The sequence below is a fragment of the Ruditapes philippinarum genome, unplaced genomic scaffold (genome assembly GCF_026571515.1).
Source record: "Ruditapes philippinarum isolate M1 unplaced genomic scaffold, ASM2657151v2 ctg6054_1_1_1_1, whole genome shotgun sequence".
Taxonomy (NCBI): Eukaryota; Metazoa; Mollusca; class Bivalvia; order Venerida; family Veneridae; genus Ruditapes; species Ruditapes philippinarum.
This window is the reverse complement of record NW_026867057.1, coordinates 1-26548: the sequence shown is the minus strand read 5'-3', so window position 1 is coordinate 26548 and position 26548 is coordinate 1. Positions and strand designations below refer to the sequence as shown.

The 26548-nt window shown below is 30.2% G+C and overlaps 1 protein-coding gene and 1 long non-coding RNA gene across 2 annotated transcripts; one reads left to right on the top strand and one right to left on the bottom strand.

Annotated features, from left to right (window-relative positions):
* The first annotated feature begins 4220 nt into the window (after positions 1-4220).
* On the top strand, positions 4221-14318 carry LOC132734671 (neuroendocrine convertase 2-like). The gene is made up of 14 exons (XM_060721460.1): positions 4221-4437; positions 5489-5578; positions 6829-6915; positions 7072-7209; positions 7432-7529; positions 7716-7804; positions 8198-8388; positions 8726-8917; positions 9088-9188; positions 10049-10155; positions 10921-11035; positions 11409-11592; positions 11961-12066; positions 12412-14318. Exons 1-14 carry the CDS (start codon positions 4279-4281, stop codon positions 12645-12647), a joined length of 1893 nt encoding a protein of 630 aa, XP_060577443.1. The 5' UTR covers positions 4221-4278; the 3' UTR covers positions 12648-14318.
* A 6133-nt stretch (positions 14319-20451) lies between these two features.
* Positions 20452-24079, bottom strand: LOC132734670 (uncharacterized). Its single transcript, XR_009626353.1, has 3 exons — positions 23874-24079; positions 22964-23023; positions 20452-20798 (listed from the first exon to the last, which is right to left on the bottom strand). It is a non-coding gene; the product is annotated as an uncharacterized LOC132734670 (long non-coding RNA).
* Positions 24080-26548: the final 2469 nt, after the last annotated feature.

Below are 26548 nucleotides of genomic sequence, written 5' to 3'. Positions count from 1 at the left end.
ATTACAAACAATTTTGAACTCTTTAACTTGTTTTAGTTTACGTTTGGAACCAAAAATAAGACATTCAGTCTTTCCTAGATGAAGTGACAATTTGTTATCTACAAGCCAAGATGAACAAGACTCTAGTGTTTGTCCAAGTTTTTGAGAAATAATACTTGGATTTTTGTGAGCAAAAAGAATTGCACTGTCATCGGCATACAGAATAAGTTTACATTCTTGATCTATACTAATTCTAGTCATGCACGAGATACCACGTCGTGAGCACGAGTTACTACATTGTATATAAAAGCAAGATGCTTACTTAGTCTTGTGTAAAATATAATCAGTCGTGCGCATGATTTACTAACGTGAGCACGAGTTACCATATGAAAGCAATTTATTAAGCAAAGTATTTGAAAGTATTGTGTTAATGAACTATAGTCAAATCAGTATGGACAATTAGTATACCTGTGGAAAGTCAAAGAAAGAAAGAAACACAAATGACCGAAACACATCCTAGTAAATTCAATCCCTGACATGTCAGTGTCGTGCATATTTAAACCCTGACATGCAAGTGTCTTGCATATTTAAACCCTGACATACCAATGACGTGCATATTTAAACCCTGACATGCCAGGACTGCGCACATTTAAACCCTGACATGCAAGTGTCGTGCATATTTAAACACTGATATGCAAGTGTCGTGCATATTGAAACCCTGACAAGGCAGGGTCGCGCATATTTAAACACTGACATGCAAGTGTCGTGTATATTTAAACCCTGATATGCCAGTGTCGTGCATATCTAAACCCTGACATGCAAGTGTCGTGCATATTTAAACAATGACATACCAGTGTCGTGCATACTTAAACACTGACATACCAGTGTCTTGAATACTTAAACACTGACATACCAGTGTCGTGCATATTTAAACACTGACATGCCAGTGTCCTGCACATTTAAACCCTGACATACCAGTGTCGTGCATATTTTAAACCTGACATACCAGGGTCGTGCATATTTAAACACTGACATACCAGTTCCGTGTATTTTTTAAACACTGACATACCAGGGTCGTGCATATTTAAACACTGACATACAAGGGTCGTGCATATTTAAACACTGACATACCAGGGTCGTGCATATTTAAACACTGACATACCAGTGTCGTGCATATTTAAAGCCTGACAAAGTGAACAAAGAAAGTAATCTATATATTGCAAACAGCACTTACAATCCACATAAATTACAAAAAATAGGTCGAAATATGCAAAAATTACCCTTACTACGTTAGTAACGCAGTAGAAATATGGTGATAAATACAGCAAAACCAATCGTTAATCGCACAAAAGATGTAAATTATTACTTGAATCTTGAATCTAAATACTTTTCTAAAAATCTTAGTACGTTTTCCAAAAGTTTGATTTTCTTGAAATAGTTTGGCTCATCTGGAGGCATGCAGCTTTAAGATACATGAATTTGTCACATTTCCAGTTTATTTTAGACTTCAACATGCTTGCGCTATTTTCAAACATTATAGCATGCGTGAAATTACCGAGCTCCTTTCTAACTTATAGAGGATATTTGTTTAGTTCAGTGTAAGATCGAAATATATTTCACCGAGTGAGCACCAAAAGGTATATTTCACGAGTGGCGCAGCCACGAGTGAAATATGAACTTTTGGTGTTCACAAGGTGAAATATATTTCTATCTAACACTAAACTAAACAAATTTTCTTTTTATCATATGCAAAGAAACGTTTCAAAAAGACATTATACCTAATACTGAATGAAAAACGCGCCAAATAATAATATAACGTGACGTCATTTACGACGTCACGTCATTAAGTTGGTACCCAGTACTGTGCACGCTGGTATTTCACTGAAACAACGTAAGGGGTTAAATTCAAAACAGTGAAATTATCAAAGTGGTAATTTCACTGTTTCAGACAGTGAAATTATCAGTTTTAATTCACTGATATATTTCTATAAACCATCGAAAAGCATGTAATAAATATAAGTATCAGAGGAAAATAAGTCCGAATGCTTCTTGCATAAAAGTATACTTCTGATGTGTTAATTCCACGTTTCGATACTTGTTTTTCGTTTAAAGATAGATCTACTGGTTTCGTCGTTTTCACAGTTATGTTTTGATCATGAAATACCGGGTCGGTTATTGAAGTAGGTTGCTTTTACATGACGCTCTGAGTCACGAAAAAAAACAACGTGCAGCATCGGTGCCTGCTTTCTGGATTTTACGAGTATCCGCTAATGTTTGTTCTTCTCTATTGATGTATATAAGTCGAACACGATAACGTATTCATTAAAAGTTGGTATAAACACATTTACCCGAGTAGCATAATGATTATAACATCTATCGAATTCGGTGGTTTCATTTCATTTCGACTGGAAAAAAAACGAAGTTAATACAAAAATATTACGTAACAAAACTTCAATCTTTTACTGCATGCATTTTAAAGGGTTTCTTTGTGATGGGATGCTGAATAGGAACGGGGTCTTACACAAAGATCAACAAGTTGAGAACGTATTTTCTCAAGTACAAAAGCTTACTGTTTTAGTGGGAAAAATGGATATGTTATATAGAGTAACAGAAAGACGTGCAAAATATTGACAGCAATAAGTTTATGTCCTATACTAAGTGCATGGTGATATGAGCATAGCAGAAGCCATAAATTGAATAAATGGTAAAAATCTGACGGTATAAACTCATAAGTGGTTTTTTATAACACGTTCATGCCAATACCATGTATATTAATTGTCAATATATAGCTACCTCACAGGTTTAAATCACAATTCAGAAAAAACGGAAGACAAAGAGCTGTTCTTCAAATACTTTCGTTTATAAAACTGCGCAAATTGTCGCAATAAATCTTTTCTGTGTTTGTTAATACAAACTGTTATTGTTACTCTTGTAGAATACTGATCAAAGTGTAATACTAGTAAATCTTTTTTTTTTTCATTTGATAGTTTAAGTGATAATCAATGAAATAAAATAAAATAAAAATTTAGGCAACATATCTCTTCTTTGTCAACATTTTACAACGTGTTTCGATCTATGATATATATCTATAAATCATATTACCCGAGGGGTGATCAATGCTCATGCGATGTCTATGAATTCCTACAACGGTAAAATTGATGAAATACAAGTTCGTTGACTTTAAAAAATGTATATATACTTCAAATAATAAAAATATCGCAGTTGCATTACTAAAGTAAAAACGCAACTATGTCATATCTGGGACGTCAACCTTGATCCAGATAATGCAAATATTTAGGATAAAAAGATTTCACCACTAAAAATTTAATATTAACGATAATTTCCGAAGGATATTGCATGCGAATCACTCATTATACGATTTCACTGATTTTTAAATGACATGAAAAAATTGTGTTTTTATTAAAATCATGAAATAAATTAATATACTAGAAATAAAACACACACTTCATCAATTCATGTTTCAAATAATTAACATAATTATATAAAACATATTGTTCAAGAAATTGTTCTATGTTGCAATTACGTGGCAAATTCTGCCTTTCTTACCGCTATGTCATCAAGCAGTATATATTGAATAAAGTATCGAGATCTAAACTATCATTAAAACCATGAGGGTAAATCATAAAAAATGCCAGAAACTAACGAAAAACTTCCCGAAAATGAATGAGTCTTGGGTCAATATTGCCAAACAATACGTGTCAATGGGTACTTGTACATTTAAGTGACGTTTATCATAAAATTGAAGAAAAAATGACAAAACTTTATAAGTTAGTTTGAATTTAACCTCAACACTCGCAATATACTCTTGAATGGTCATGTTGTTAATTTAAAACCTTGGAGTCTTCAACAATGTTCATGTACCACGGTAGCTACCTTCTAATCAGTGTTGCACTAATGTCCCAAAGATAATTTTTGATAACTGGGAAGAGGAAACAATAACAACACTATAATGAAGGTGATTTGGAATATCAAATCCAAGATAATGTAGCGATACATATGTTTTAGTTACCCGATATGGAGGAGTGTTGTCATGGTTAATAATAGACAACCCGATCCCCTCTATAGTATATTGTTTTAATTTATCGGCAGATATTTGAAATTGAAATAAAAATAGAAGTTATGTTAGTCTGCCAGCGAGCATTTTGATCATCCCTCGTATAACAGGTATGTTTATATAGAATAATTGTAATTTTGATCAGCTATATAAAGTGAAGCAAGCTGCGGCCGTAATAAACTTTGAAAGGTTATTGAAACAAAATAGTGTTAGTTTGAATAAAAATGTCTTCTATGAAAGTACTATTATTTGTGCTTTCACTGTCTGTTTTTACAGCAGCAAACAGAAATGTAAAAAATATGTTCTCAATTAAAGTTAAAGAGAAATATACAGATATACTCATTGACGATTTCAGGGAGATAAAGTTGTACGTACTGTACAAGGTAAGTCTATTTTCACCATTAAAACAACATTTCAAAGGAAATTATATACCGATATTATACGTAAGTTCATTACAATTGTTTAATTCTGCAACTCAGGGTTTGGCAGGAAAAGAAAACAAAAATCAATGATCCATAGTCTTTATGAAAATAAACTACCTTAACATTAATATGTTATTTTTTGGGGTTTTTTTTTTCATGAGAACTAATTTACTAAGATTTTAAGAAAAGTAAAAACAAAGATTCAAAATTCTAGTAATAATGCGCTTAATGAATGATTTTTAAGTATTTATCGCTATATTTCTACATCATGACAAACGCAGTAATGTGTTGTTATTTTTTTTATATTTTTTTTTTTGGTTTGTTTATGTAACTATGGCATCTTTTAGGTAATTTACGATGATTGTATATCACGTCAATTATTTGTCTTTGTTCAATTCACATTATTTTACCTTAGAAAACATTTTCAAATTTTTCGTGAAAATTAGCATGAATTTGAAGGCATGCTGTTTTAGATGGTTGACCAGTAACACACGTTTATCACATTTATGTATATTGTTCTTTTATTTTTCAACGAAAAGTTCAAATATCTTATTTGCAGAACTTTTTTTCACTTATCATGTTGTAAATCAAGTTGAAGGTCGTCTCTGAAGGGTGAGATAAGCATAATTTTAATCCGATCGATTATATATTGATAATGGAAAAGATAAACAGTTTTTGTAAATTTTGAATCGTTTCCTAAGTCAGAATAATGTCTAATTTACTTTTTAATTTGATTTATTTAGGCAACTCCATTCGACACCTAATTCTTATAACATATATTTCTAAATTCAATACTGCACTGATAATACAGACTCTTTGCTTTTCATGCCCCTGAAGGAAATTAATTTCACATTCAGAGCTACTTACCTCAGGTGATAAAGATCTTACATAAAAACCATTATTCACAAGTTATTTGTTTAAAACGCATTTGCCATTTTAAAGAAGGAAAATATTTTCCGATACCGAGACATAATGTGCTCTTAATTTTACATATCGTATATATTTGTTGCAGATTACGTCATCGGTGTACATTTTTAAGTACCACGGACACAAACATGCTCACCAAGTATTGAAAGACGTACAAAAAACTTTTCCTAATCAGGTAAAAGAAAATGTGTTTTCATATATAATTTTCCACATAAAAGTATAAATTTTATCACCTTGATTTATATTTGAACATATCTGAAATATATTGCTTAGTTTTGAAAATAATCAAACGACGCATCCTATACCGGTAATAAAATGGATTCAAATATGTTACATTATAATACGATCTTATAATAGCTGCAATATCATTGGTTCAGAACAATTTATAAAATAATTCACAGCACTTGTGGCAGTATCAGTGTTTGGACATTGGTAGGGATACAGGGGCAGAGAGGGATGGGGTGTCCAAACACTGATAATGCCACCTGTGATTCAGTGGGTGAGTATCATATTCACTGGCTGAATTGGATTGTCCGAATCTTAAAGTATAAACTTGATCTACTTTTTTGCGCAGCGTTCACGTAGAGAGTTGTTGAACGCCTGACAGGTGCGTCTTTAAGTTGTATAAGGTTGTGTTTTTTTGTGATTTTATTTTATAATTTCACTATCGCATCGATCAATATTACATCTGCCGTTGAAGATCACATCGTATTCAACGATTGGGAAAACTATCGATCTATAATCCCAACTAAATGAAAAGATAACTATTGCGGTAAAAGTCACATTATTTCAAAATCCTAAGGGTTTAACTAGCATAAAGAAAGATCAAAACAATCGAAGACACATCGTTTTCCTGGTTCAACTTAAGAAGTGTATACAATGTGTTTAAGCCTGCTATTTAATGCCGTATCATACTGAAAACACTCTTCTCAAGACATCAGGCAATTGTCAATACTTTGAAACAGAAAAAGTTATCGATAAAATTAGTTTAATTACACAAAATAAACCTTGCATCCAAATAATAAGAAACCAATGACACGAATATTCGCTTTTCTTCTATACAACACAGTTGCAAGATGTTTCGGGACATAAATTACATAGTTAATGTTTCCTTTTTTGTTTAAGATGTAGAGATACTTTATGAACTTTCTATCAACATATCCAGCTAATGTTTATACTGCGCCATCTGCCTCAAGAAGAGTCCCTTTGAATTAGACATTTTCCTAAAGACATTGTAATATACTTACACAGCAATTAAGTTTAGACAATGTAATAAATATAATTAATTTCTTAGACGTGAATGCGAAAAAAGTATTAAAGGTTGATAGTGTTAGAATAAACATACAATGTCTTTATAAAGGACATTTCAGACAGCGTAACACATTTTTAGAACACTCGAATAGCCAACAAATTTATATTATGCAGGTCATTGCCATACAGCAAGTGAGAGAATACAAAGATACTTTAAAACCAACGGATGGACATACTGGTGACAGTACCGACATTAGCTCGGTAGGTTATTTGTTTTCTTCAATTGGTAATGATAAAACAATATGTGTAAAGTAACTACTTTATAGAATAACTATCCACTTCTTCTTTGTACATGTATATTCGTATCAGATGTCTAACTTTATTATCAAAGTAAATGTAACACTGTTTGTAATGAAGGAAAACCTGGTGTGTAGCCACTATTACGGAATGGATGTACAAAAGGTCTGGGCAAAAAACATAACAGGCAAAGGGGTACGAATCGCCATCATTGATGCCGGGATAAATACAGATCTGGAGGACTTGAAACGGAATATTGTAAGTAGATAATTTCACATTAGAAATATCTTTTTGTCACTTAAAGTGCATTAGGGATTAAAATATATGAATTTAAATCTGTTAAATGTATCAATTTTAAAAGTCACGGTGACTGGTTTAGTTTCAGGTTTAAGAATTTTTCAAAATATGTAAGGATTTTGTTGGTTCAAGATATACTTGACGATTAAGAAATACTATATTACTCTTGAGTGAATTTTGCAGGGCAATTGCGACCTTTGCAAGAACTTTAGTCAGAACTCTACAAATGTAGCTCCAGAAAGCTTTAAAGATTCATTAGAAAAGCCGCCTTCACCTGCCGAGTAAAGTATTTTTACTATTTATAGTCAACTTTTGCAGAGAAATTTGTAAGTTTTTTTCTTTGTTTAGTGATATATATCATAATAGTGTTAATCTTATTAACAAATAAAGCAGATTGAACGGAACTTCTTTGAAGGTATAAGCTATTTCTACATGTTATATGAAATTAATATACATGTATATCGCAGTCATGGTAATAAAGTGGCAAGTATAGTAGCAGCTGAAAAGGACAACAACATTTGCAGCGCCGGAATTGCATATGATGCTAGAATTGTAGGTTAGTTTCCTTAGATTAAAAGTCATTATACTATATTTTAAAAATGTTCTATTTTGATTACAATTGAAGTGAAAATACAAAACAATACTAACAAAAGAACTAAATTCCTACATAATTTAAATTGCACTTTCATACCGCATGTCGTGGCACGTAATAACATGCAAACTTTATACCATGGCAACATAACATAAAACTACTAATTCTCTAAATATTCATGTTTGCCCATCTTTCACAATCTAATATTTGAACTTTATGAGTAAACTGTTGCCAAATGCGTTTTTTTTTTGTATGAATCTAAATATCAAACAGCAAAGAACTTGAGTTTCGAATGTTGTTTCTCTTTGTTGGACTCGCGTCAAAATTGTATAATTCAATTCTATTTGTTCTCCACAGTGATTAAAGCTTATGAGCTTGTACTAAATGGGAGCTCCTTGTACCATCTGACGAGAACTGATAGTATTTCGAGGTCATATGTTCATGAGTTAGATAAAATCGACATTTTTATAAATTCGTATGCTTCGAAAACTCCATTTGATGAATTGGACATATCTATAAAAGCAGCAATTGATGAAGGAGCAACTCATGTATTATTCATTTTTCTACTTTGTTTTAGCAGTTATCATATCCAATGGGGATTTTTTTATTTGAAATTATTTTCTTTTTCAAATTTTAATTTTTGGAATATTTCATAGAATAATTGACCACATTTTATGATAAAAATTTTATGTTTGACGATTTTGCTTTTATTCTTAATTCACACACATTTTATTTTTAAAATATTTAAAAGAAGCGAATATCGCCTTTTGAAAAGACAGTGGATCTTGATTTTATCGAATATTTATTGTTAAGCTTCTTAACATGCATAGCCCCCTTAAAATAATGTATAGTAACTCTCTATAATGGTATGTCTGCCTTTTCAAGGGTCGTAAAGGACTTGGTACGATCTATGTTGTTCCTGCTGGTCCTGTTGGGAATGCTCTCTCTCACAACAGACACACAATTACTGTGAACGGTATAGGAGAGCGAGGGTCAAAACCCGATAATGCAACTATAGATACAAGTTCCTTAACATCTGGTTTACGAGATGGAAACAATATTTCAGCTTCATTCATGGTGATAATTTACGCATATTTAGACATTCTTGTTTTATGATTCTTAGATAATTAATTCAATCAAACTTTATATGCAACTTTTCTTTCCTACATTGTTATAACCATTCTAGAGTCATCTGTCCATTTCGGAATTAAGGATCTTTTGACATAATTTTGCATGTACTTTTTAAGGTAACAACATCCCATGGGAACAAATGCATTACGAGTTTTAAAGGTCTTTCAGCGGCAGTTTCTCAAGTTTCGGGTATAATAGCCTTGGGATTACAGGCAAAGTAAGGGACTAATTCTTATTTGCATTCATTTGCGTTTCTATCAGCTTTATTTCTTTACGTTGTTACTGAAGGACATTCACTGATAATAAATATCACGTAAACCGTTGATTAGTTTATTAATAAGTTGCGTGTTTATCATTTTTCAAGAATACCATTTATACTGAGATATATGTAAATGTTCCTATGTATGCAAATCGGAGGTAATCCCTCAAAATATTACCTGCGGTGTTGAACCTATAATGCCTGAGATAGGAAGATCTATAAGTACATGTTAGAATATGCGCAATTCGTAAGACAAAAGTAGAAACATGTTTCATCACAATGTTCAGCTGAGGAGTAACTAAGAAATTTATTGTTTAATCCGGCTAAAGAAAATAGTGATTCAATTATATACATTAATGATAACATAAATGTGTGTTTGAATATAAACCCTGTTAATACAAAACTCGTTGTTAAAAATATCATCTTTTAAGTGCATCTTACCACTGCTAATAATTATGATTCCTCTGGTTGTTCAGGGACGCTGCATGATCTTAAAAATGTTTCATATGATGTACATTTGAGACAATAAACTTAACAAATTGTGTAGTTGTAATTTAGGTAAAAGAATATTTTGGACATTAATTCAATTTGTCATGTAGTAACTTACAAAACATTGCATTTTTATGATGCAATGGAATCAAAATTATAAATATATGACAGCAATTAAATTAATTATTCAGTTACATTTAATAAAGTTATAATAGGAAAATTCATAAAACAAACATAAATAATTGAAAATATATAACATTCAGTATTAAATCTTTATGTATCTTAATGATAATGAATTTTGAAGTGAATGTGAAACATGAATTTTTCAGTCCAAAGCTTAGTTTGAGGGATGTGCAGCATATATTAGTGAAAGCTTCCGACGTAGAACAGTTGCAAGATAAAACTACGTTACGTACAAATGGAGCATGCTTAAAATGTAAACCTTATTGGCGACGCCGGTGAGCGGCGTCGTCTCTTATGGAATGCTTTTTATTTTTGCCTATGGAAGGAGCTGTTATTATTAGCAGTTAATGTCATGTTGTGTTAATTAGTTTTATTTTGATTCGTAAAAATCAGGTAATCAAATATGTTGATATATTCATATTTAATAACTTTATGTAAAAAGCATATGCATTGTTATTTCTGTAATAACATCAACAAAATCATAAGAGAATACTTATATTTAAAGTAATGCAGAAGAGTATTAAGATATCTGGCTTCTTATTAAGTGGAAATATTTGCTAAGTCATTCTTGCTTTCTGATTAAAATATCGAACACTTATAGGCCCTGTGTTTAGAAAAATGGATCAGGATCAAGTCATTCTAACTTTTTTTCATTTGCGGTTAAGACCTAACATTTATCATATTAGACTAAAAATAATATGGTACAAAAAAGCTAAAGTTTCTGCTCTGCATGCGCATAGAAACAAACTTGTTTTGGAAAAAAGGAATAACGCTACAACTTAAATATAGATTGATCAAAAGAAAAATCAATTCTAAGATCAATATCGATATTTGGATAAACTTTTTTAACGGTTAATATTATGATTAAAGTATTTTATACTTAATTGTATTTCATGGAGTTTTTTGTTTATCTGACACTACATCGGTCTTAAAATTTAAGAAAAGAAGAATTCGGTATTTAAAGTACATGAAGATAAGTTTACAGTTATATTTTAACACATTATTACTGTATTTTCAGTTCATAATATATTCGGCTTTGGTCTGCTCAACGCTGATAAATTTGTTCAACTGGCTTTGAATCACTCGACAGTTCCAGTCCTTTTATCAGTCAGCGTGGATCAGTTCACGAGGAGGTATATAATCATTTTCAGCAAAGTGGCACAAACATCACCATATAACCAATTTAATTTTTTCATCCCTTTTTGAATTTCTCTCTCAAATAAAAGTCAGAAGTCCTTACCTATCAGGTAGCTGTAAAGTTGTTAAATATTTAGACAGTTTACAGCTCTGATGAAGAAGCTAACTCATAAATGTCTTTATGTGAGAAAACTATGCAGGTACGTTTGCGTTCTATTACATACAAGTCGGTTCTTAAAATGATCTACGAAACTGATTTTGAGATCTTCTTTACAGTAAAATTTATATTTACAATGTCACCTCAAAAACAAGGTTTTACTTAAAATACAAATAAAAAATAGGCATTAGAGAGTTTACTTTATGTTGAAGGATTACAGATAGCCTGATACAAGAGTTTGAATTGATGTATAATTGTGCAAGCAATAGATGTATAACAACCCTTGAACATGTCGAGATCTCGTTGAATTTTACAACAACAACTGACCATATGAAAGTGGAAATTATCTCACCCAGCAACACTTCCTCGATTGTAATGGACAGAAATGTCAGCCAGGTTGTCCATAAATACAATTAATTCATACATGCTAAACTTAGTTGTTCCATTTACCATTTCACCCTGCTAAATACACTTAAGATTAAACACGTGTAATATTCTTATTGCATATTTATCAGAAAGATATACATTTGCATTTTTAGTCTAACACAATGTAAACCTCAAGATTTTTATAAGGATTTTTAGACACTTTGCCGACACATATAGGGCATTCCATCCTATCATCGGCTCAAAATATGTCTTTGCATTCGAGAACTATAGCTTTGTACTAATTAAAGACTGTCTAGAAAATGATTTCGCAAAAGGACGCTATGCTTTTCTTTATTAATCGTTGCTAACAAAGGTTTTATTATGATATTTAATTTCAGGAAGGCTTGCCCTATAGTAGAGAAGGACGAATCGTGACAGTTCATTTCTGGGATGAGGTACCTCAAGGCATGTGGACAGTGATTATACAAAATAAGCACCTTCGTGGTAAACTTTAACTTTGATATAACTATTCAAAAAAAGCATCTATTGATATAATTTGTCATTTTTAACCTAAAACAACGGTATACTTGAAGTTTAGGTCAACTGATGTCTGATGTGTAAATTCAATGTGAGAATAACTTTTATATGATTGCAATATGTAAAATATGAGTTTTATCCACAATATTTGCGTAACAATATTCAGTTTTAAGTTGTTCACTTTCTGTTAGTTTAATAGTTAAATTTGATAGTGAACATTTAAAAAAATCAGATTTCTTTAATTTTATATTTAAGTCGTTATGACGATGTTTCATAAATTGAATTCAAGTATTAATTGAAAATCTGTTGTAGAAATCACAAGTGTTCACAATATATCTTTAACATTGTATGGAACAAAGCGCACGCACGTTCCCTGGACGGATTCTGGATGGAAATGGCTACACTACGTTTTACTTATTCTTGGTATACTCGTCATAGTCATACTTGTTGGCATTAGTGTCTACATATTGTGGAAAAAACAGTTTAAAAAACCTAAACCAGGTAAAAGTCCTAAAGTTAGTTACACCGTTGTTAATAAAAATAGATGATTATCCTTTATTACTTTGTTGACGACATTTTCTTAAAGGAAACCAATATGATATATATGGAAATTTCATCCACATTGTAATAATTATAACTGTCCCTCATTTTAAGTATGTTCAACATCGGATTCATTTGTAACCAGCAACAGATTTAACATAATCATCTGCAATAAGCTTACTTCATTTCTGGAAAGATAAACACCAGTTTACACAAAATAAAACAATAACAGTCATACCTACTCTTTGTTATATATCACATATTGATAATGAACGTTTTAAGGTTGCCGATTTTAAAAAGAACTAAACAATTTATGTAAGTCTGTCTTGCTATATATTGGAATGATTGAATTTTTTTTTATTTTTAACTTTAAACTTTGTCCGGGGCATAACCTTCAAACCACAGAGGTATCAGAGGGAATCAACAAGAAACTTTGTAGGTAGATAGAATCATTTAGTAAAAGTCACTGCATAAGAAACGTATTCCAGCCATGCCTAATTTTTGACTTATTGCCCTTTTTGTTTTTACACATTGAACTTTGCTTGGGACATTACTCTGAAACTACAACAGATATCAACAAAAAACTACTTCTCTGTGTGGGAGCATCACCTTGTCCGACCAGCTCTTGTCTTCTGTGATGTTTTATTTCATGCATTTATTTCAAACTCACGACTTTCTGCATTGTTGTTTTATCATTATTAGATATTGTTCATGTTATTGCATAATACTGATTTTTTTTCTATTTCATGAGTGAAATGGTCAGTTAAAAATAAAAACTAATGATATATATTGTGTAATACATGAAAACAAGCACAGAATTATTTTTTAAAAAATGTAAGATACATGATACGATATTACATAACCATACAAAGCAAGATAATTAATTGTTCTAGGAGAGTGTTCAGACTAATTTACTTGGACTATATCAACATTTTCCCCGCTAAATGTTTTATAAAATTTTCTAAATAATACAATTCTATTGTTTTCATGAAATTTTTAAAACAAGTATGGAAAATGTGTCCATTGTATACCAACCCACATAAAGCAGATTGGCATACGTATATATGTTGTACAATTATATTAGAAAAAGGTATATCTACCAATATTACATAATAAACCCAAATACATGTATGTATAAAACTGCAGACCTCATTCAGTACAAATTGTAAACAATTTGGAAATGTTTATCTATAAAGCCAACGAATCTACAATATAATCTTAGACAATAACAGATAAATATAGATCATAATATTCAAAACTGTATTATATATAATTATTTAATTAATTTCCTTTTTGGAAATTTTATAAGAATTTGCATTATCATGTTACTCTAATCACGATTAACACTAAATCATTTAATCCCATTTTCCTATTTTCAAACTGTGTTTATTACCATTCAAATGTATCATGTTCACTATTTCCTTTTTTCTCTTATTCTTATAATTATTTTATTTTATTGTCCTTATGCTCTTTTTAGTTGTTAAATTTTGTTATTTTAATGTTGGTGTTAAATTCGTAAGAAATTCCAATTCGTGTTACAGTTATATAAAAGCAAAAACTAATTTGAAAGGAAACAGATCCTCAATAATGTTTATATATTGTAAAGTTGGATTCAAACTACAACATATTATATAATCATAACATGATATTGCATGATATTACTTAAGAAGTATAGCATATATAATATGCAAGATATTGATATGTTGCGTTAAATTTTTGTTACAATAATTGATATTGTGTGATTATTTTGTAACATTTTTTGTTAATTACAAGTTTTTCTGTGCTGCTTTAGATTGTGCTTAGTGTGTTTTTTTGTGTTTTCAGCTCTATAGGTTTGAGGTTCCATGATATAGGATTTAAGTTTCTATGAGATTTTTGTATTTTTTGTAGATAGAAATTAGTTTCTAAGTACTAAGGTGCCAATAAATAGATTCGAATTTTTCTGTAAGTTTTTATGCCATGATAAAAAATTTAAGTTGCTTTTGATGAGTGTCATTATATAGAATTTTAATTTCTAATGGCTTGTTGTTTTTAGAAGACCGAGTGTTTGTGTCTAATTATTTTCTATAGAATTTAAGATCTATAGGCGTCTGGTGATATGTTTCACAGACATTTCTTTATTCACTTAAGTAATGATCCTTAAGTTAGTGTTTATTTATCATAGATGTGCATAGATGTCCATAGATATGCATAGATGTCCTTCGCAGCTATGTCTTACACATATGCTTTTTGTGATGTCATAATTGTTAAACCATTTTGATGCTACACTTTATTAATGATCCAATATTGTTAATCATCTGCTGTAACTATATTTCTTATAATTGTTTTTTTTAACATGGTAGTGTAACTGATTCTTTAATAAAACTTTTGGCATTTATACAAATTAAAAGTAAAATTTAATATTGTTTCTATTAAAAGATGCATGTTCTTTTGTAAAGAAAATGATAAAGAAAATTCCAGTAAAGTGTTATATGAATAATTAGTGTTAAAATGTTATATGAATAGTGATAAAGGAAATCTAAAGTGTAGATTAAAGTGACATGAATAGCACGTTCAATTTAAACAAATCTATAGATCGCGCATCTGAGTAAAAAGTATTTTTATCACGCATCTGAGAGACATATTACCAAATCGCGCATCTGAGGGGACAAAATAATGATATCGCGCAACATGTGTATAATAGTGCAAAGACATGGGTGCAATGAACATTTAAGGTGCTGTGCCATCACGCCCTTATTTTAAATACTAGTTATTTCGCTTAAATATCATGTTCCACAATAGTGCAAAATCTAGTACAAAGACATTGGGCACAATATGGCCATTAAAGGCAATTGTGTCAGCACACTACTAAACCCTAGCAAGACAAAACTTGAAAACCCCTGATGACGACAGAAAGAAGAAATTATAGATCTCATTTATAGATATATTTGTTTCCATATTGCATGACGTTTATAATTATCATTTCAATTGTTTGTATATTTTGTAAATATGTTCTTTATTTATTCTTTAAGAAGATTTGCTAGATATTGTTTTATACTTTATAGTTTCATATTGACATGAACACTTTTGATATGCTATGATTAATATGCTTTTTCTATGAGATATGTTTAATACATTTTAAGTTTAAGTTTTATCTTGAACAAATTCATTGCTTCAAAAGCCTGTGTATTGTTGTAAAGTTGGATTCCAACTACAACAGATTATGTACTCATTACATATACTCATTACATAATATTGCATAATATTACTCAAGAAGTATAGCATATATAATCAGCACATATAGTTTTGTAGAGATATTATAGGTTAAACTTAAACTTGGATTTAAGTTTATTTTTTTTAAGTTTAATGATATCAAACATGTATTGTTTTATAGATATTTCATTCTATTCATTCACTAGTATAATGTTGATTAAAATTGTATTATGTAACTTTGTAGAATTTATTGATACACTCCTTAACAGTAACTTAGCATGGCCTATGGCTCTTTGGAGAATGGTTCTACACTGGCCTTTAAATTTAGTGAGATACATAATATTGATTTAACATTTATATATCTATGTTAATAAAGATGTTACGTTTCTTAAGTAGTATTTTGATTCTTTTAATTACTTTGTTATACTTAGTCAATAGTCATTATTATTATCTTTTGTAGAAAATTTTGGGGTTTTTTTTTTTTTTTTTTTTTTTTTTTTATTTATTTCCCCCCCCCCCCCCCCGTCATTGGCATGATAGTGGTCAAGAGGCATCTTCTTATCAGCCTTACAATTAAACATGTACATATTTGATTTCTGACAAAATAAGAAGCAGTAAAGATATTGTGATAAATATAAGAATTCGCAAATGTACGATTTACTTGTCCGAAAAACGAAAAGTGACAAGGCTGAAAAGCGAATTAACTCTTTGTGAATTAATTTTATAATTTCAGTTGAGTTGCATCCCATACATTAAAGATAATATTCATATAAATTTCAGATATTTTAAAAATTCTGTCACAGTATCGTCTTTATTTCTACACTTGTATTCAAACTGGTATTTTATAACATTGAACAATTTTCTTAACAAAATAGTTATTGGTTGATATGAATAATTATGCTTACAATTGTTACGATTGTTACGATTTTTTCCAAATTGCCAATTGGTTTCAAATATAACAGTATTGATCAATTTATTATTAATTGCTTGTTTAAAAGACCCAAAAAGTGCAGTAGATTTGAAATTTGAAAAATCATTTTCCAAAATTTTAGCGGACTTAAGTTTTTGAATTACAAATGTCCAAATATTATTTGCAAAATCACATTCCCAGAGGAGATGAAACAATTTTTCTCTGTGAGATTTACATATGCAACATTTACCATCAGATAAACTCATAAGAGACAGTTGAATTCTGTATAAATAACATTGTGTTAAAATATCCAATTGTACAGCTTTGCATGAAGAAAAAGAATCATAAACGTGGCACCATATTTTACTCCATGGTAACTCCATATTTCCATATTAGGTAAGCTTTCCCATTTGCTTTCGGTTTTTAATTTACTAGTCTTATAATTTCATATATGAGATGTTTGTTTTATTGTAATATTTTCATGCAATGTTTTTGTTTGCGTTCAAAATCGTCTAAGTGAGTGTAATTCGACACTGTATTATAATCATGGTCTTTTAAAGCAGTTATATACAATTTAGGAATGTTTGATTTGAGAATATGCCATTCGGCAATCCAATTACGCGTACATTTTAATTTCCTTACAAGAGTGTCTATGCTGATAAAAGTATTATTTTCAAAATCCCAAATATCTTTAAATACTATATACTACTTTTAACAAATGAATTGAATTATAATAATGGTTTCCCGTGAAAACGAATTTTAGAGTTACAAAAAAGATACATCGGATAGAGACTTTGGCTTAAACTTCGCTTTAAACCGACAACAATTTTCGAGGGTGGATTTGTAAAACGTACTTATGTTCAATTTGAAACGTAAATTTAAAGAAGAACATTTACATAGAAAATAATCATTCATGTCTTCCCCATTAGTATCATATTTTTGTAAAAAAATATTTTCGTTCTGTATGTCAGAATGTATACTTTTGTATATTGTTTTAACATCTAGACTGGCTTGAATATTAGAAGTATTGGGAAAGTTTAGACCTCCGTCTTTCAAGTCAAGGAGAATTGTTCTTTTGAAAACTAACGGTGCTTATTGTTCCAAAGAAAATCGCTCATATTTTTTTTGATTTCTTCTATGTATTGTGTCGGTATACCGCACGATTAATAATAGAAACTACATACATGCATGTTTTAAGAACAAGAATTTTCCCTTTAAAACTCAGACCCCAAGCTTAACATACATGAAGACAGTTTTTAATTGTGTTTATCTTTTTCATCCAAATTTCGTTCGTATCTATATTATAGCCGTGACAAACTTTAACAGAATTTCTTGTTCATTCTTTATCTTTAAATTTCGAAATCCTTTTTTTTGATTTTTCAATAAAGATGCTTGTTTTTATACTTATTCATTTTGGCCCCAGCGGAAATTTCACATTCTTTCAAAGTACTAAATATTTCTGAAACTGACGACTTATTCTCCCAAAAAAATTGTGTATCGTTAACAAATTGACTTACTTTTAATTCAAGCTCATAGCCATTTAACGAAGGCATTTTAATGCCTTGTATATTAATATTATTTCTTATTGCAAAAGCCTTTGGTTTTGCTTGTAAGATATAGAGAAACGGCTCTATTGGACAACGTTGTTTAATAGAGCGAGAAATTTGAAAGTATTCAGAAATAAACCCGTTTGTTTGTAGAGCTGTTTCCGAGCCGACTAAACACATTTGAACCCGTTTCCTAAACCATACCCTTTTAAGCAGATATCTGGCCAATCCATTGTACCCTATCAAAAGCCTTAGTTTGATCTTAAAAAATTATAACACCATCTTTCTTTATCTATTACGCCCTGTATGAGCCTCTGAAATTTGTATACCCTTATTAAAACCTTTTCGATCTGAATGAAGCAAAGTTGTAGTAAATATTAGGTAATAAGTAACTAAATTCTATTTATAGACAACAAAAAGCTTTGGATTTTCCAACACCACAACAATGGTGCCAAGCGGGGTAGAGACCTACCTTTTCTTATAAACACTTACAATATAAATATTATTTCTAAACACCACAACATAAACAATAATTGCCATCATGGTTATTTCCCATTGCATGTGTCATACATAAAGGCATGCTTTGTTGACTTATGGAAATATTATCAATCGTCTTGTACTTTCATTTTGTGTCCTTGTGACCAAAGCTGACATAGTTATGATATAACCTACGATTTGAAAATCCCTTTACTTAATCTTACTTTTATTCTCATAAAGTGCGTGTTGCGTTTGTTTGAGCTTATTAAATATCTGCAAAGATATCTACCTTATAGTTTGTTTCTCATCTATTTGTACATGCATTATCAAATGTAGATACTACTTTACTTTATACTATCGAAAGCCACTTGAAAGCCAATGAATTGAGCACTTAATATTCTATTAAAACTACATTTCCTTAATCGTTCATCCTCTTAAACAAAACAAAGAGTAACCATACCTCATCTTGATCTTAGAAAATGTTGATTTCAATACTTTATGTGTCGAGGATTGAATACCGCTAATGTCTGAACAAGGGGCACAAGATATGTTGCACTTTCTTTAAACTTAATTAAAACAAACTTAGTGAGACCGGGTCTGCATTTTCGGGCGAATGTGTTTAACGTTTTTCATAACTCTCGAGCATTCATATCATGTTTAGTACCAAACATCCCTGGATGGTATCAGTTCAGATATGTTGCAGATTTATCAGACACGACACAGACTACATTATTGCAACTAACAATTAGACTGTGGGTGTGTATAAAACAGCATCGAAGCAAGGTTTCGACGAAAGTTGCCTGCTATTACATGAAGGTGTTTTATTTATTCATATACACAAATATTTTCATTCGAACTTGAGATTGTGAAATAAAGAAATTGGTATAAATATTTGCAATCAAACGACCACCAGCTTAAAGTAGAAACGAAATGAAAAGCGAAATTCCATGAGAGCTTGAAATTCAAGTTAAAATTTGACCATCAACACTCGATTTAATTAGAATAATTCATCGCAGACAAGTTTTATATATCTAAATGGATAATCCTTTAAACTTTTTGGAATGATTTGGAAGAGTCCTTCTGGAATAAGTTACGCTAAAGCTTTCACAGCTACCATTCAACAATTACATCGTCATGAGTACAGACATTTGAAAAATGGAGCTAGCATGAGGTCAACAGTCAATTAAGTAGTTAATGATTGTTTTTTAATGGATGATTGTCAGCAATTTAACAAAATGTTTTACTTATACCATTTTAAAGATCATCTTTTAACATTTGTTTTATTGTGATTTCATATGATTCCTCTAAGGTTTTGTAACCACTAGTGTTATTATAAAAAGTATAATTATAATATACGGCATGTTCCTGTTGGGACACATTATAGTTGTGAAACTCTACACAAGGACAGTATAATTTGTGGGGCTATGTTACCCGGTCTATATGACAAGGACAGAACAGGAAACTGGTCAATATTACTTGTTGTCCTGTCCTTTACAGATACCTGGTAAATATGATTTTTGTCCAGTGCCATGATGTGTGGCTATTACAACAACAATAATTTCAATTGATATAAAGGACTTGATGCACTGGGTCTTAAATATGATTTCTTTCGTAGCTTCATTATTATCATCTCTTCAAATAACCATGCAAGTATGTGTACGGATTCAAGAAAAAAACAAACCGATCGTTCCTTAATTTATATTATAATTGTTATGATACAAACTCAATATTATAAAACTTGCTTCCATTATCTTTTCATCAATAAACTGATAATCAGTCGTTCCCATGGTGACATATAAAGGGAGATATCACTCAACACAATCATCATTATTAATACAATATTTACTTTACAATTTCGAAAATTCAAGATTGAATAAATCAGTTCTAAAATAACTATATGTATACACATGTTAAATATGTGTTTTGTATATGACAGTAATGAAAATATATGTGACTGTACATTCTGTGAGTTGTTGGAAAGATTTTAAAAAGCACCTCCGAAACCGAGACCCTCAAACATCATGAGGCCGTACCTGAAAAATAAATGAACGCATGATGTATAAAGATTTAACTAGGTATTATTAACTAAATAATATACACAAGATAGGCATTACTATTTAAAGTACAGAAAAGTATCATAAATTATTTGAAGTTTTCTTTTAAAACTTAACACTAGTTCATTTATTGTCACACGACTTTATAAAAGCCATAGATAAATAACTTCATTTTAAAAACGAAGAAGTTAATAGCTGGCCAGAAATAAATATATATGTTGTTATTAAGTAACATTTTGTCATACTTACTACATGTAATACAAAAATACTCGACAAAATGCGTATAAATGTGATACGGAGACATTATTGCAATACATTACTGCTGAACATATATATTTTCAATTTCATATCTAATACGGAGATGAATATCAATTAAGGAAAGTTGTTACTGCATCATTTATACGTAACTTGTGTTTGGCTTTCGTGGATTTTACTAAACTATAAATACACTCGCTTCCACGTCTCCTTGCTTAGCAAAATCACTCCACGCCAGTCAAATGCAAAGTCCATATCAAAACATTTTTTACAATAATATCTATTGGCTATTAACAGTTTAATTATCAAACTGATATAGTTGCCGAAATGAGGCACATACTTCACATGAAGTACGTGTGCAATTATCAAAATAGGCCGTAAATGAACAATATATTCATTTTATAACATTAAATAACATCTATCACCATTACATTTATAACATAATTAAAAGCTAGGAAAAAACAAGACTTGGATTCTATTCTCTGTTATCTAAAATGAAACATAACTATGCAATTTTGTATTGCCAAAAACATTTTAAATACGTATAAAAGCCATTAAATATACATATACATTTTACCCAACAGAATCATTCAAATTCATACATAGACGTGTCATGCACATGCATCTTTTTTGGTGACATACCAAACTAGGTATTTACATTATGCCTCATTGTAATGAAGAATAAAATAAAGATAAAAAATGTCTTGTTCACAAATGCAGAAATGACAAAAGAATTTACAACAAACAAGAATTAATGTAAATTATAGAAATAGTCTGTTCAAGAACAGAGTTTGGTTCGAATCTTATACATAGCTGTTCCGTGAGAGTAATTGTTGCAAGATGTATGTTTTCTTTAAATCTATAAAAGTATGCATGTATACAGTAATGTATAAACATGTATAAACAGGAAATGAAAGTACAAATTAATGTTACAGTAAATGTCAACGTATTAAACATCCAAAGAAAGGGAGCAACGTTTTTTTTTCCATCATATAACAGCTGATTTACTGCACCCAACATGTCATATACTTAAGAGTAACCTCTCTTAATATTTGTCTTATGCGCATAGTTGTCATTATTTATTTTATATAGCTGCACATGACGGTACATACTATACGACATGTTCCGGGTCGAGGTTATCATTGAAAACATCATTTCATTGGTTGAATTTTTTCTCTTTTTGAAGGTCAAATTTTTATGAAAAGATATTAAGTTGCTTATGCAAAATTTATTGTAATTTCAAATATTCTAAACAAGTAAAAATCTAAAACAAACAATAGATTTCGCACATTCCTTTCCGACAAGTAATGTAAGTCACGTGACAGTTATACGTTACTCACATCAGTATTTGACTAACATAGAAAAATATCAACAAAATGTTACAAACATGTGATCACATAACTTTCATTGTTACTTCTGACATTTCTTATCAAACAAACTTTAAAACAAAAACCTTTGTAACTATTTAAAGGAGAAAGTGGGTTGTACGAAGTTGATATTTTCTTGTCAAGAATCATTTAACTGTCTACTTAATTAATCTGAAGTGATTCTAGGAAACAATAGATTTACTATCACATATAAGAAGTATACACAAAATGACAACGAATTAAAACAATCATCAAAAGCCTTTTAACAACAAAACAAAGTTAACACCAACAATACAATAATAACAATACAACATTAGCACGTCAAACCATGATATAAATGCAACATTTACTGCACAAAATTCATTGTCTCGCAAACATTTAAAACATCATGGGATGGCAAAGGCGCCAAGGACAAATGAGATGAAGTTTTACTGATATTCACGTAACAACGGGAATAAACAGGGCACATATTTATATGATTGTAGCTTCAGCAATTATAAGCCGCTTGCTTTGATTACCTACTTTTAGAACCCAAACAGTCCTCCACCGAATCCAAATCCACCTAACAACATCATGTCCATCCTATAAGTAAGATTGAAACAAAATGACTCAAATATTATATTCTTCTTTCACGTAAGAACTTTTAGAAGTAAAACTTTTAGATAGTTTTTATATGTACTTTTTTCTGATATAATAATAATAATAATAATATATCATTTTAAAAATTTAACCTTTCTAACATGTAGCTCTACTTTTTAGCGTGTAAGTTTATCAATAGTATTATTAGATTATATGTTTTAGTATTATATAAAAAAAGAGAAAACTTCACATTTTATTTACGTTTGTCGTTAAAGGATGCAAACAATATTTTGACACAATATTACATTTTGGCATATTTATCAAGAAGTGTTTACTTCAAAATCTTTCTCGATTGTTCCAATTTATCGAATATATGTTATTGTATAAATAATAATAAAATGTTATAATGATTCATTTCTTTTCAAATCGATTTTTAATCAAATGAATCGTCCTTATTTTTAAATCAGCACAAAACATTGTTTTAACTCACTTATACTTGTATTTGACATAACTTACAAAACCAATTAATTGGTATCAATAAGCATTATAAAATAGAATAACAAAATCTATACAAAAATATATAATTAGAAGAAAAAAAACATCATAGGTGGCGTCTTGATTATGGAAGTGATTAAATAAACGATTCATTTAGACTAACATATTACATGATAACACATAACGTACGCTGTAAAAGGCTATGTTACATAGCACGCGCATACAGCTGCAGTTATTGCGACCATGCCGCCAGCAATTAATTCAAAATGTTGTCTTTAGGCCAAAAATGTGTCAACGTGAATTATAGAGTTTATAAGAACAAAAGAAAGAAAGAAAGCGTTCATAATTTTTGTCTTACATGCCATTATTACTGGCAAATGGATCGTTATTTACAGCGAAAGGATCGTTGTTTGCAGAATTACCAGCACTGAAATATAGTAATATAGAAGGTTCGTTTACAAACGCATGTTAGAAAATAAAACTAACTGCCCCCTATCCATGAAATTAGTGGCACATACTGTATAAACATACAATTGCTATATTCATGATTAAATGTTAATGAAAGTAAACATACATTTATGATTAAATGGTAAAATTCCTCTTGTTTTTTCTTATATTTATCTCTAGTAAGTGAAAAAAATCTCTTCCTTTTCGAACCTGACCATTTTATTAATAAAATGCAATTTTATTACCTAGTACTTTTTGAACTTATCACTTAGATCATGTCTTGTTTGAAAATATTTAAGTAAAAAAAGTTAGTTCTATAGTTATGTTTACTAAAATCATATAAAATTATTTTGTTAATAACATAACTGTTTAGTTTATTAGAGTCGCTAAATATTGCATGTACTGTATACGCGCAGTTGTTAATTCTTTCTATAGCGTTGCCGCGGGCGCATGAATATGTGACGGCTAAATCTGTACATTTCCAGGTCCAATTCAATCTTCTTTTTCAACTGTGATATTCCATACAATTTCAACTGTGATATTCCATACCAACAACCTACTATTATTATATCCATTGTAAAATGAATATCCAAGTAGTCAAAGTCTTACATATAATTAATATTAATATAGTTATTTTCATTTTCAAGCAAAGCGGCTTCTAACCTAGTAATTGTTTTAAAGAATAGGGATAAGAGTGTGTTTACAGATTGTGTAACTAAATTCTTAAAATACCATGCATTGAACAATTTATAACAGGCGTTTACGTTATATAACATCAATTGTTTTTGAAACAAGAATCATATTTTGATCACATGTATTTGCAATTATATGTCAATTTTATCTGTTTATTTACTGTTCATACTAATTAAGAAAAGATAAACGCCGAGCAAAACGCAATTGCTACTGAAACCGAATTTTATGCGTCATGGACTTACCGTTTTTCTTTGGCATAACAGTGTTTTGCGCGATTGTCGCAGGCGTAGTTAGTTTTTTCTAATTCATAATACCATAATAAAGTTAATATTGTGTTAATTGGCTATTTCCTAATCCAAATCTATTGGAATTAGAATTCTTAAATGACTCGGGGTGTCTCATCATTACAATACCAAATAATTCACCACAAACTGTCGACAGACTATATATCAGTAAGATTAGATGATGCCTTTTACATCAGAAAGCGATGGTAAAAATAAGGACAGTTACTATTTCACCCGTAAATAGGGGATAAAATATAAACACCTTGGGCTTATCTTTAACAATGTTTAGAACAACAAAACTTCATCATTTGAATGTTGATTTAATCGGCGACCATTAGTCATATTAACAACAGAGACTGTATTGGCAACTTCTTACAGTTTCAGCTTTGTAGACGAGACTAGTAAAGTTCTATAAGTCTTTGTAAAATAAGTCCACTTAGGACTGATCAAAAGTTCCTGAGCTTCAGTCTCTCTATGACTTTTCATTTATTATATGTCTTAACATTGTTTAATAAAACATACAGAGTAAATCAGACCACACAGATGAAAGATAATGATATGACAATTACGAGACGTCAACAAATGACGTCATTATGTAACAACATTTTACTGATGAACAGGGCTAACTAAATGGTTCAAAAGTTTTTTTGAAGGACATCACATTCAAATAATAAGCTTTAATTTAGATATATGTACAAAAACACAAATATCACAACATAAGATCGAGAGGATACTCTGAATAGAATCACAGATCAATTTATATGAAGTATCAATTCAGCATTTTTAATAAGAAAAAATATCAAAATAAACTTAATTATTGAAACATTTAAAACCTCATCTAAACCAATTTTTAACTTAAACCGTTTTCTAAGGCCAAATTTAAGAACTTTATCGAAGCCGGTAAAAAGCCATTTATAAGAAAAGAGATATATCTGTAGAAATTTGATTAATAGTTGGATATAGAGCCCAAACCAAGAAGCCGCTTATAAGAACAAAAAATATTTCTCAACCCAAAGTATTTGCCTGGGGTCCTTGAAAGTTTAAAAAGCTGAAAAGTAAATACATGACCATAAAATTATACCCCGTTATTTTTGCCTGGCTGGATCAAACCATATTGCCCTTTGGAAATAAAATGCTTACGGTATATATATGTTATACATGTAGTTTAACAAGGACTGTTGAACATATGAAACACTAAATAACAAACATACGTAAACTAAGTACAACATGGTTTACGTGCATGCCCCATAGTATCTATGAAGTTTTAATAGTGGCTTATCACAGTTTAATAGAACGTGGTACCTCCACCAGTTGATTTGTTCAAAGTGAATCAACCCCAAAGACCCATATTAGACATTTTGACTCGTTATTATTACATTTTGACTCGTAAAAAAAATGAGTATTACAAGTTACAGAAAAAAGAAAACGTGTTAATGACTCAAAAAAAGGTAAATGGAAACAAAAACATAATACGAAAGAGAATAATTTGATTGCTACAAAAAGGGTCGTTGTTTAGTTTATTGACTGGTTGTTGTTTTGGCCACGTAAGAGCTAAATTATAGATTTAACACAGTCCATTTGATTTTTATAATGCATAACAAAAAAGACA